The sequence below is a fragment of the Neoarius graeffei genome, chromosome 7 (genome assembly GCF_027579695.1).
Source record: "Neoarius graeffei isolate fNeoGra1 chromosome 7, fNeoGra1.pri, whole genome shotgun sequence".
NCBI classification, from domain to species: domain Eukaryota; kingdom Metazoa; phylum Chordata; class Actinopteri; order Siluriformes; family Ariidae; genus Neoarius; species Neoarius graeffei.
This window is the reverse complement of record NC_083575.1, coordinates 51,301,017-51,313,920: the sequence shown is the minus strand read 5'-3', so window position 1 is coordinate 51,313,920 and position 12,904 is coordinate 51,301,017. Positions and strand designations below refer to the sequence as shown.

The following is a 12,904-nucleotide window of genomic DNA, read 5'->3' as shown; positions in this document are numbered from 1 at the left end:
CTGGAGCCTATCCCAGCTAACTATGGGCGAAAGGCGGGGTACACCCTGGACAAGTCGCCAGGTCATCACAGGGCTGACACATAGACACAGACAACCATTCACACCTATGGTCAATTTAGAGTCACCAGTTAACCTAACCTGCATGTCTTTGGACTGTGGGGGAAACCGGAGCACCCGGAGGAAACCCACGCGGACACGGGGAGAACATGCAAACTCCACACAGAAAGGCCCTCGCCGGCCCCGGGGCTCAAACCCAGGACCTTCTTGCTGTGAGGCGACAGCGCTAACCACTACACCACCGTGCCGCCTAATAATAATAATAATAATAATAATAATAATTTAAGAACTCAAAGCCAACATATAAAACAGCTTGCAAACACAAATTGCATGCTTAATGTAGATTTCATAGAATCAACACCATGAATTTGGTTGTTGATCCCTTTTTATCAAACTGCAGACAATCTACAACCCACAGCCACAGAACATCTGGTGACTTTTAATATGTTTCATATTAGCAATTTATATTCACAGCAAAATGAAATAACTTTTTTCATATCGACACCTTTGGATGAAAAATCTATAGCGAATAAATGGGGGAGACTTTATTTCATTTTTATTAAATAAAATAATAAAAATATTAAAAATAAATATTTAAAAATAAAATAAATATTATCTGTAAATACATCAAGAAATAAAATAGCTTGCAAAGGCAAATGGCATCCTTGATATAGATTTCATAGAATCAACAGCAGTTATTTGGTTTTTAATCCATTTTATTAAATATTAAACTGCAAATAATCTACAATCCACACCCAAGGAACAACCTGTGACCTTGAATATATTGTATATTACCATTTTATGGTCACACTAAAATAAAATCATATCCAGGCCTTGAGATGAAAATGCAAAACACACAGTTTGATCAGACTTCATTATTTCTTCAGCCATGGGATGCCTTTCTTACTTCTCAACAGGTCGATGTGTTGAATCTTTTTTTTTTTCTTGAAACTCTTTTCAAAATGTTTTCTTCTTTGAAACTCCTTGTAAGTTCCTCTGGGCATGCACAGTGTCTATTCTACAAGTATTAGAGCAGAAAATGAGACACAGCAGGGGTCACGGTGAGAGTTGGGAGTCCACAGAGAGTTCAGTTTACAGTCAACTCCCAATGCACAGGAGAGAGAATGCACAGCAGAGGCAGAGCGATGATGAAGAGGAAGAAAGGAGCCATCAGCAGGTCAGATAGTAAGCAGCGTGAGCAGAGTTAGAGACAGTAACCAAAAGTGAGACGGCCACTGTTTGAAAGCAGAAGATCTGTTTTCCTCAAAGTATGCTACTTGAGCTGCAGACAGAAAGCACACAGAGAACTCGTCCACATTTATGTAACTGATTTTAACATCATGACATTTTGGTAAAGATCTGAAAATTTATGACAGCACAGAGAGAAAGGAAAGGAAAAAAATTGGAACCTATAAAGCAGTAATAGAAAAGAGCATTATGGGAAAGCTGTAGGCAGTCATATTTGGCCATAAATGTAACACAGTATTGGGTTTAAAAATGATGCAGTTCATGAAAGCTTAAAGCAGCATGACAGTTGGAAGGCCTCATGACAGTTCTTTCCTTTATTAATCCCTAGTCAGCAGTTTCCTACTCACCCACACAGGCTGAGCCTTCATTATTGGACTCATATCCCTGGTTACACTTCTTCTTTGAGCGGCACTTGAAGCTCCCATATGTATTTGTACAGACAGGACGCTCACGGGGACACACAGAGGGAAACTGTGTACACTCATCCTCATCTAGGAGTTACAAGGCAGTGGAATGAAGGATTGCATGTGGGGGATTTGCAACAGTCAAGTGAGAGATGAGAACACAGTTTGAGGGGTTACAGTAACAACAAACAACAACCTGTAAGGGCAATGAATCTTACCAGTACATCGGCCATTTTCGTTAACAAAAAATCCATGTCCGCACTGCAAAAAATGCATAAAGATAACAACATAAAGGGACTAAAATGACGTATTTTAAAATTTCAATTAAAGTGAGGCAATACTTAAAAACTACCCATTTTTTGTACCTGGCTCAATTTGTCTAAATCAGTCTGAAAAAATATTTCAAAACTCCTCTCTAAATGTTCAGTTCATTCTGATCTAGGAGTAACTCGATGGAATAAACAGGTTTAATAAACCGGTTGTAAATAGAAAACAAAAAAAAGGTAATTTCAGTCTACATCAGAAGGATCTACAATGATTTGAATGGAAGTCTGTGGTTTTATTAAAAAAAATTAGATGACTAAAGACTAATAAGTACACAGGTATGAACAACAGCAAGCAGATTAAGAATGTTAACCATTTAAAAATCACAAAAGACAACAACGGACTGCCCACACCTCAATCTCGACTGCTGGCGTCACTTCCTCCTCAGATGATGGATAGTGAATCTCCATAACCGTGTTCAGGTCACTGAGCTCCAATGGTCTGGCCACAGAGCTTCCATCTGGCCAGTACACTTCCACATTGGTGGCCACGTCTTTCCCTGTTGGCGAAGTACATGGCAGGGAAGCAAAAAAGCCTCTCAGCACTTAGAGAACAGTCTGCCTTTGTAACCTCCCCTCAGAGTTTGGAGACACAATGAATGATTTCTTCTTTTTAAGCACAGCTCTCAATGGAAAAATTCCACTCAGGAGAAAAGGCCTCCCAAGAAGCTCTTTGGCAAAAGCCAGGTTGAAGCAGGCTTGGGTTTGGCACAAGGGTTGCAAGCTCTTAACAAATGCACAAGAATGTGCAGGGCTGCAGCTGTGTGCAGTACGGACTAAACTTGTCTGTTTTGATACAGTAAGTGAAAGTCTCATGACTAACAGCGTACAAGACAGGATTATGAGTTTGGGAGCTATTGATATAGCAGGCAGGGTTCCACAGAGATGCTCAACCACCAGATTAGAACTGAGGTAATTGTGTTCTATACAGTGCTGAATGCCAGAACACCATGATTTTTTTTTTTTATATTAACGCTTTCTGGGAGCTTATGATGGGTGGCACGGTGGTGTAGTGGTTAGCACTGTTGTCTCACAGCAAGAAGGTTCTGGGTTTGAGCCTAGTGGTCAATGAGGGCCTTTCTTTGTGGAGTTTGCATGTTCTCCCTGTGTCTGTGTGGGTTTCTTCCGGGTGATCCGGTTTCCCCCACAGTCCAAAGACATGCAGGTTAGGCTAACTGATGGCTCTAAATTGACTGTAGGTGTGAATGTGAGTGTGAATGGTTGTTTGTCTCCATGTGTTAGTCCTGCGATGATCTGGCAACTTGTCCAGGGTATATCGCGCCTCTCGCCCATAGTCAGCTGGGATAGGCTCCAGCTTGCCCGCGACCCTGCACAGGATAAGCGGTAATGGATGGATGGGAGCTTATGACAATTTAGCATCGTAAAACACCTATATTTAGTTAGTGTCAACCCATCCAACACCACCCATCTGCTGGCAGTACCACAATCAGAGCCTGTCTACAGTTACTACAACAGTTGGTATGGCACTGTGCAAGACATGGTGAGCATCGCAGAGACCATGCAAAAGAAGAGAAACTCTATGTTTCTCTTCTTTTGCATGGTCTCTGCGATGCTCACCATGTCTTGCACAGTGCCATACCAACTGCAGAATTTCAAAGCGGCACATATGGGAAGGGATGGGGGAAGAGCTTGACTGCAAGCAGCTCCCATTTCCTTCCATTCCGCTTTTTAGTCAAGCATGGAGAGATGCTTTGAGTGCCTTGCCAGTCTTTAATTAAAGCAAAATTTCTGAGGTAAACAGATCCGCAGGGGCTCCTGCCAGGACCCAGTCTGCTTCTCCAGGTGCCACTTGGGAGAAAACACTGGATATTTCACCTATTGTGACTCACAGTTGCTCAACAAGACAGTTTCTTACATATTCTACATGTAGCTCTTATATCGGGTAAAAGTAATCACGCTGCTAGCATTATGTGGTGAGTCAGCAATGAAGGTTTCATGAGGCACATTTTTCACCAAGAGAGAATGTATGAAGCAATGTACATTACTGAATTTTGGGGTAATGTAATCTTCGGCTCTGTGAGAGCTGCAAAATGAAACTTTATGGCTAACAATCAACTGCCCTAACAGCTATTCCAAGAACATGGAATTAGTAGGCCTTCAGATCTCAAGTCATCCGATGTGATTTACAATCTTTAAGCTTCTGCTCCACATATCCACTCTCCAGCACCAAATATGCACGCGTGACTGTACAACACCAGGTATGCACATATTTACAGGCCCTCTGGGTGATCATTTGACCACTAAAGGAGAGAATTTTGATTTTCACAGCATACTTAGAAAGTTCAGAGCTTCCAACTGGCATCCTACCACTGCTACAAATCTGGCTGATGGCTCCCTGATGAGTTGCTGAAGCCACGCTCGGCAGAGCATCCGTAACTGAGCCATGGAGAGGGAGCACGTTCCTGCGCTGACCACCAGCTTCTGCACCTGTACACCAGCGTCTCATCACAGACTTCTAATCAGTGAGGATATTAAAAACGACGGCTTTCACATGGATTATGTTACCGCTGCATGAACACATCTGACATATGCACCCTCGTGGAACAGGAATCATAATGGAATAAAGCAACGCACATGTTGCTTCACTGTGTACTGACCCTTATTTGCTGAAATCAAATGCAATTATGGATGTTTTAATAGCAGAGCTGTCAGACTTTATGAAGTATAATGTGATTTCTATTTATTTGTTGTATTGATTCTAATGGTATGGGCGCTGTGTGAGACGGCTGCCTCTCCAGTAGCTCTGTAGTTTTTAGCTCTTTAAATCTCTCTTTTTCCACCATTTTTTTTACTTTTTTGGTCTTCTTACGAAGACATAGTGTGTTTAACTATATAACATGGATTCTTAATTTCCCTGAGAGAACCCTCCCAAAAGGATCAATAAAGTTTTATCTAATCTAATCTAATCTAATCTAATCTAATCTAATCTAATGCTAGTTGTTAATATCTGATATTTGATTCAATATCAGCGAGCTTTGGCTCTTCTTATTGTGATGGTTGTTATTAATGCCATTCCTGGATAATATTTTGGAATGAATACAGTATAACAACATACACAAACATGAGTTAAGTCATATTTTTTTACTCACAAAGTCAATGCATTTGTCTAAATTAAGAGTAAAACCTAGGGATTCTGTTAAGCTGAATCTCGTTGTTGGGAAACTAAAACTGTGAGGGTGTTTTGTGTGCTGGTTAGAAGTTAAAAAGAAATACAGAACATACCAAGTCCAAAGTGAGCTACAGGTTCCATTTCACACAGGTATCCAGAGCCTCCATCGACGATACGCGTGTGAACGCCATTTCTTTTAGTGTAGACCACAACTTTGGCTCCCCGAGCAAAAGCCCCATACTGAGTGCGTGGAATCACACGGAGCCATCTGTTAGATGATCCCTGTAAGGAGCAATCAACAGCATGGGACGACAAGGAGAAAACTTCTAAAATAAATTCAATTTAGCAACAGCTACAATAATGGTGTTTATTGTAAATGGATGGATTTACTAAATGGATTTACTAATGACTAATGAAATGAAATGGCTAATTTAAGGAGTAACTAGACAACAAAATACACAGCAATTTCACAAATAATGGTTCCCTTTCACATTTGAATGAAAACACAATTTTGTGTAGAAAATGCATTTTCCTGTATTTTGCAGCTGTTTCGTAAGCAGGTGGAAGTCACATGCTCACTTGGTTCACTCGGTACACAGAGATAGGCTGAGCTGCACTCTCGCCATGTGTTACCAGCAGATCCAACTGTCCATCTCCATCAAAATCAGTCACGACAGCTCCTACAAGACAAACATACGCGCACATACGTATGTAAAACATGCTTAATAAATCAGAAATGTATGAAGATATAAATCAGAAGCATATGGAGACACTATGTGACTTGAATTGTTCATTTTGGTTTATATCACGTAAATTATCGAAAAATTCAATCAATAATGCTTCCCTCAGAGTCCCTTCGTAATAAAATACCCTGAATTTTAGCCTTAAATTAACACAATGACTTCATTTAATTAAGACTCAATGATCAGGGGTTGTCTTTACTGGAACTGAATATATACCACATGCTGATAAATGAATATACTTGGTAAGAAAGCACAAACACACCACAGTAGGGCTCTGACGCCACCCACTGGCAAAGAAAGGTCACATATTTATTTCTGCTTGGTTAATTTTCAGGTTATAGGTCTTCAAACTTGTAGTTTAACCTGAAGAAATGTCTGAGTTTTTATATACTACAAAATACTAAATAATAAGGCTGTCTGGATTTGCATAAAATTCCACACACCATTTTATTATAGGACAAACTATAGGCACATACCTGTTCCCCTCCCTTCTGGCTCAGCTGCCTCACCAATGTTCAGCTCTTCTATATGTGGGTCTGAATTTTCTCTTCGAGACACCCTGTGAATGCAATTAGCAGTTACATGCACCTTACTTTTACTACAGCCTGTGCTCCTGAGTGTATTTCAGTCTACATCACAGTGATATATAGTTACTGCCTTATGCTTTCTGTTTCTGGTTCAGTGTGACATAGCAGGTCTCATTTAAGGTTTTCCTCTACAGAACTGAACTCTGTGTGCTGATTCATTTATTCAAGGCAGAAAACAGATATATTTTATGCCCAATTTTGAGTAGCAAAATTAATTAAGATTAATAAGATATTTGCTTGATAATATAACATCTCCTTGAGATTTCAGAAATCAGAGGATATATAGTAAGCTCTGACATTTTCAGTCTTGGTTCAATCTTCATGGGAGGTTTGTATCGTGGGCCCGGGGGTGCTGGGGGTGGGGAGGGATCTAATTATGTGGCATCAGGTGGCTTTTTAGGGTGGAATAAGGTGTACTTTGCTTGACTGGCCTCCTCATCAATCCACAATAAGATTGTGTTTTTCAGTTTTCTGGCCTTAACCTCCTAAGGCCCAAGCTGCTTTTTTTACATGCATTTTTTATTTCTCTTTGCTATTTGGGCTTATTAGAACCTGATTAGAATAAAAACTAAGCATCATCTTTTGATAAGAAGTACTTTTAGAGAAAAAGTATGTCCACATATGTGGATTCTTGTTCCGAATTTCCATAAAGTGCTGTCCACGCATGTGACTGCTAAGCCCTAGGAGGTTAAATAATTTTATTTTAGCTGAGCTTCATTTTTTATAGTTATTGGATGAACTGAAGTCTTCTTGGTTTACCTAAACAGTCTGTTGGCTGATGATTCTCTATATGCAATATTGTTGAAAAAGACCTCCAGCTCATTGTCACTGTCAAAGTCTGCTACGATGACAGTGCGCACAGGAGACGGCATGGAAAACTTCTGTGAAGCGATGTCCTGAGACAAAAGGGTATCAGTGTCACTTGCATTCATTCACACACACACACACACACACACACACACACACACACACAAATTTATCATCACACTTTCCTAAATTCACTGTGAAAGAAGAAAATTTACAGTGAAGACAAATGTTATAAAAAAAGGCACATGCAAACAGTTAAACTGTAATGCATCTGGATAAGTAAATAATTAATGTCTGGTGTCTTGTACGTTTGACACAAAAGGTAAACCTCAAGGTAAATCATGCAGCTCAAAGACCTGCAGCAGCAGGAAGTAAGAGCTGGAGGAAGTAACTGATATCTCCTTGGTTCAGTGGCGCAGCAATAAGTGCATGAAGAGTTATAGAGCACTGCACTCCCTCAAGTATTTACCCCTCATTTTAATTATAGGGCTCATAAACTCTGCTTGAGGATTGCCCTAGAATGACCTTGTCCTCCCGAGGTAAAGAAGACACGATGGACAGCTTAGGGCAGGGCTGACGCTGACAAAGAGGAAAATCAAAAGTGAAAGAGAAGTGAACATTTCATACAATCTGCTTTTGGTCATTTAGTACCATCACTCCCTTATGATAAAGAAAGCATGTTTGGTCCAAAATTATGGTGCCTTAAAATAATAAACTTAAGCAGTTTACAGGGTCTGTGTGGATCGAGGTCACTTCAGGTTTAATTAGCAATTCAGCAAAGTGACAGTACATCTTAATTAGAAATGGCAGTGGTCTAAAGAGCCAGCAGTGCATTGCAGATGTCTCTGTACAATTGCTCCCACAGGGCATTAACCCAGTATGTGACCCCTATAAAACAGCTCCCCAGTGACATTTATCTACCTGGCCAGAAAAAACATCACCCCTAGTGACAAGTACATCTAAAACAGAACAGCAGGTTGACACACAATACCGTTCCATAATCACACAAAGCTCCAGTTTAGCACCATACTTGAAGATCAGGTTGATTTATGGTTCATGTTTGAAAATAACTTTTGCATGAAAAGTCCCTTCGTTTAGTTTAGTTCAGTTCATCCATCCATTATCTGTAGCTGCTTATCCTGTTCTACAGGGTCGCAGGCAAGCTGGAGCCTATCCCAGTTGACTATGGGCGAGAGGCAGGGTACACCCTGGACAAGTCGCCAGGTTATCGCAGGGCTGACACAGAGACAAACAACCGTTCACACTCACATTCACACCTACGGTCAATTTAGAGCTACCAATTATCCTAACCTACATGTCTTTGGACTGTGGGGGAAACCAGAGCACCCAGAGGAAACCCACGCAGACAAGGGGAGAACATGCAAACTCCACACAGAAAGGCCCTCACCAGCCGCTGGGCTCGAACCCAGGACCTTCTTGCTGTGAGGCGACAGTGCTAACCACTACACCACCGTGCCGCCCCTAGTTTAGTTCAGTTTAAGTATATTTAGTCAGGGACTATGTACAACCACCAGAGTTAGTTACTCACTAATTTACATCTACAGTCCCTGGGCAAGTAAACAGACACAAACCATTATTTTGCACTGTAGAGGAACCATTGATTCTGGCATGAACCCAAATACTATGAACTCTCCTGCTACTCATGCATTTATTCTGAGAAGGTTATTATAGCTTTATTATCATAGACAGATGCTGCTTTGTATGGAATAATACATATGTGGTGATTTAACTGATTATTGATAATGCAGTAATATTAAAACTGTTTCACTACAAACTGGACTTGCATGCTAAACCAGAATTAACGAAATGTATTTTATCAAATTTTATTACTTTTTTTTTGTCAGTCTTCCAGATACAGGTCAAGGCGAGTGCTATACTGGATTTATATCAGACCAAAATGAATCCAACATAATTTAGAACAATTTCATCAAAGTGAGTCGGAGACATGATTTAATGTGTGTCTGAAAAAGATGTCCTACATATCTTTCATTTTAGTCTACTGTATTTGAATACTTTAATCAGTCAGATATAATCAGGTAGCCCTCTGATTGTATGCGTAATTGCACTGTGGTCAGAGCAAAGGCCTCAGACACAGTCACATTTGACAGTGGGAGTCTCTCTCTCTCATCAACACTTTCTCCACCAGCATTAGGATAATCAACACTGCTCCAATCTGCAGAGCTTTGTAATCAGCAACCATCATAAAATCATGCATTCTGTAGCATCCTCCTCTGTTTTCCTCAAGATGAGTGACACAGTGTTAATTGTTCAGTGGAAATGAATAAGAGTGAGAATGCTCTAATCAAAAAGGAGACACTAGAGACAAATTCTGAGTCGCGGTACATAAAATTCTGCAGTGTGTAACTTAAGTCATTTCATAAATGGACAAGAAAATACAGGCTCAATTATACTGTCCAAGCATCAAAATACTGGTACACAGAGACATGGTAAAATAATAAAGAAAACTAATATATATTATGGCCAAATAAACAAATGCTTCTACTACACTGTAAAAAAATTATTTGTTGTTTTAACTTAAAAAAGTTAGTGCAAGGGCTGCCTTAAAATTTTGAATTCACTGAAATTAATATAGTAAGTTCACAACAATTTAACTTACTATGTGAATTTCAATGAACTCAAAATTTTAAGGCAGCCCTTGCATTAACTTTTTAAGTTAAAACAACAAATAATTTTTACAGGATTACGCCAAGCATTTTTCCTCAGACCTATTACCTTTCAATTTATAGCAAATAAATGCATTTATGGAGCTAAATCAAAAACTTGAAGTTTGGCATAAAAAAAACAGCACTGATTTAAAAAAAAAAGAAAGAAAGAAAATAAAAAGAAAAATAGAACATTGGCACTGAAACACTTGTGTTGTAATTAACTTTGGGCACTGAAGAGTTCCACTGAACTAAAATATACAGTAGTTATTAAAATAATCCAAGCATCCAATCACGCCCGGATCACCGCACAGGCTTCATATGGCTTCAGCCTAGGGGCCCCCAGACCCCCTGCCTCGCAGGGGGGCCCCCAATTGGTCAAAAGAAAAAAAACCCTTCATATTCATTGGCTTAAAATGAATATTTAAATAAACGGACGCTGATTGGGTGAGGCAAATCTGCCTTCCATATATAAATGTTAGACGTCACGCACGACGTCACTCCACAGTTGAACAGTGAACATGTGTGACAGAAAATACAAGAGTGGTGCTCAAATGCGCAAGGCGCAACGGCAAAAAACCCAACGTGACAAAGCTCTATTGAGCAATATACCAAAACTAACAGGGTTTTTTAAACCTAATGAAACCCAACTGGCAAGTGCAAGTCATCATGACACTAGCGTAGCAAATGTTATGTTAGCTGCAGCTGCAGCCAGTAGTACTACTAGCTCTGGTGAGGGTGAAGGACCATCCCTTTCAGACCCCGTCCCATTTGTGGATGAATGTGCCACTGACACTAGTTTCACAAACGCGCGCACACACACACACACACACACACACACTCTCCGATGACATTGACATGCATGATAGTTTCCTTCAAGCATCAACATCAAACATTTCACATCTAGATCCCCCCTCTGTTTCTGGGACCACAAGCTCATGCAATGTTAGCTTCTCTGACCAGGCGGCTGCCTGTGACGTGTCTCTGGGATATTCTAGCCATGCCGATGCTAACTTAAATTCGGATCCAGGGTTTTGGGGCGAAATAGATGAACCTACTAGGAAATACTGGATAAAAATGGGACCTGATAAGTGCCGTAACAAAGACGCTGATAATGTAGCATCCGAAAGGATCCACAAGCAGCAGGTTCAGTTGCCTAAAAGGCCTACAGGCACATTCAATTGACAGTTGCATAAGTTGTGATAAGTTGTTGTCAATCTAAACCTTATAGTTTTTGGTGTTCTGTTTTTGCTGGCCCAGCTGTACAAAGTTTAATAATGAAAAAAAAAATTTTAAATGTAGAAAATAGACAGTTCTTTACAGGTACAGTGGTGCTTGAAAGTTTGTGAACCCTTTAGAATTTTCTATATGTCTGCATAAATATGACCTAAAACATCATCAGATTTTCACACAAGTCCTAAAAGTAGATAAAGAGAACCCAGTTAAACAAATGAGACAAAAATATTATACTTGGTCATTTATTTCTTGAGGAAAATGATCCAATATTACATATCTGTGAGTGGCAAAAGTATGTGAACCTTTGCTTTGAGTAACTGGTGTGACCCCCTTGTGCAGCAATAACTGCAACTAAATGTTTCCAGTAACTGTTGATCAGTCCTGCACACCGGTTTGGAGGAATTTTAGCCCATTCCTCCGTACAGAACAGCTTCAACTCTGGGATGTTGGTGGGTTTCCTCACATGAACTAATCGCTTCAGGTCCTTCCACAACATTTCAATTGGATTAAGGTCAGGACTTTGACTTGGCCATTCCAAAACATTAACTTTATTCTTCTTTAACCATTCTTTGGTAGAACGACTTGTGTGCTTAGGGTCGTTGTCTTGCTGCATGACCCACCTTCTCTTGAGATTCAGTTCATGGACAGATGTCCTGACATTTTCCTTTAGAATTCGCTGGTATAATTCAGAATTCATTGTTCCATCAATGATGGCAAGCCGTCCTGGCCCAGATGCAGCAAAACAGGCCCAAACCATGATACTACTGCCACCATGTTTCACAGATGGGATAAGGTTCTTATGCTGGAATGCAGTGTTTTCATTTCTCCAAACATAACGCTTCTGATCTAAACCAAAAAGTTCTATTTTGGTCTCATCCGTCCACAAAACATTTTCCCAATAGCCTTCTGGCTTGTCCACGTGATCTTTAGCAAACTGCAGACGGGCAGCAATGTTCTTTTTGGAGACCAGTGGCTTTCTCCTTGCGACCCTGCCATGCACACCATTGTTGTTCAGTGTTCTCCTGATGGTGGACTCATGAACATTAACATTAGCCAATGTGAGAGAGGCCTTCAATTGCTTAGAAGTTGCCCTGGGGTCTTTTGTGACCTTGCCGACTATTACACGCCTTGCTCTTGGAGTGATCTTTGTTGGTCGACCACTCCTGGGGAGGGTAACAATGGTCTTGAATTTCCTCCATTTGTGCACAACCTGTCTGACTGTGGATTGGTGGAGTCCAAACTCTTCAGAGATGGTTTTGTAACCTTTTCCAGCCTGATCAGCATCAGCAGCGCTTTGTCTAAGGTCCTCAGAAACCTCCTTTGCTTGTGCCATGATACACTTCCACAAACATGTGTTGTGAAGATCAGACTTTGATAGATCCCTGTTCTTTAAATAAAACAGGGTGCCCACTCACACCTGATTATCATCCCATTGATTGAAAACACCTGACTCTAATTTCACCTTCAAATTAACTGCTAATCCTAGAGGTTCACATACTTTTGCCACTCACAGATGTGTAATTTTGGATCATTTTCCTCAATAAATAAATGACCAAGTACAATATTTTTGTCTCATTTGTTTAACTGGGTTTTCTTTATCTAGTTTTAGGACTTGTGTAAAAATCTGATGATGTTTTAGGTCCTATTTATGCAGAAATATAGAAAATTCTAAAGGGTTCACAAAC

The 12,904-nt window shown here is 40.2% G+C and overlaps 1 protein-coding gene across 5 annotated transcripts in view; it reads right to left on the bottom strand.

Annotated features, from left to right (window-relative positions):
* Nucleotides 1–774: 774 nt before the first annotated feature.
* The window catches only part of crtac1b (cartilage acidic protein 1b), a 50,657-nt gene continuing 38,527 nt past the window's right edge, over nucleotides 775–12,904 (bottom strand). For 3 of the 5 annotated variants that reach the window (XM_060925887.1, XM_060925886.1, XM_060925888.1), the window contains exons 8-15: nucleotides 7,252–7,388; nucleotides 6,382–6,464; nucleotides 5,742–5,842; nucleotides 5,276–5,444; nucleotides 2,387–2,532; nucleotides 1,928–1,970; nucleotides 1,653–1,796; nucleotides 775–1,070 (exon numbers count right to left, since the gene is read on the bottom strand). In XM_060925887.1, the coding sequence (XP_060781870.1) occupies nucleotides 1,015–1,070; nucleotides 1,653–1,796; nucleotides 1,928–1,970; nucleotides 2,387–2,532; nucleotides 5,276–5,444; nucleotides 5,742–5,842; nucleotides 6,382–6,464; nucleotides 7,252–7,388 (879 nt within the window). In that variant the 3' untranslated portion in view covers nucleotides 775–1,014. Of the gene's footprint in view, nucleotides 1,076–1,098; nucleotides 1,340–1,652; nucleotides 1,797–1,927; nucleotides 1,971–2,386; nucleotides 2,533–5,275; nucleotides 5,445–5,741; nucleotides 5,843–6,381; nucleotides 6,465–7,251; nucleotides 7,389–12,904 lie in introns of those variants that run through there. The other 2 variants (XM_060925889.1, XM_060925890.1) reach the window with 2 other exon arrangements.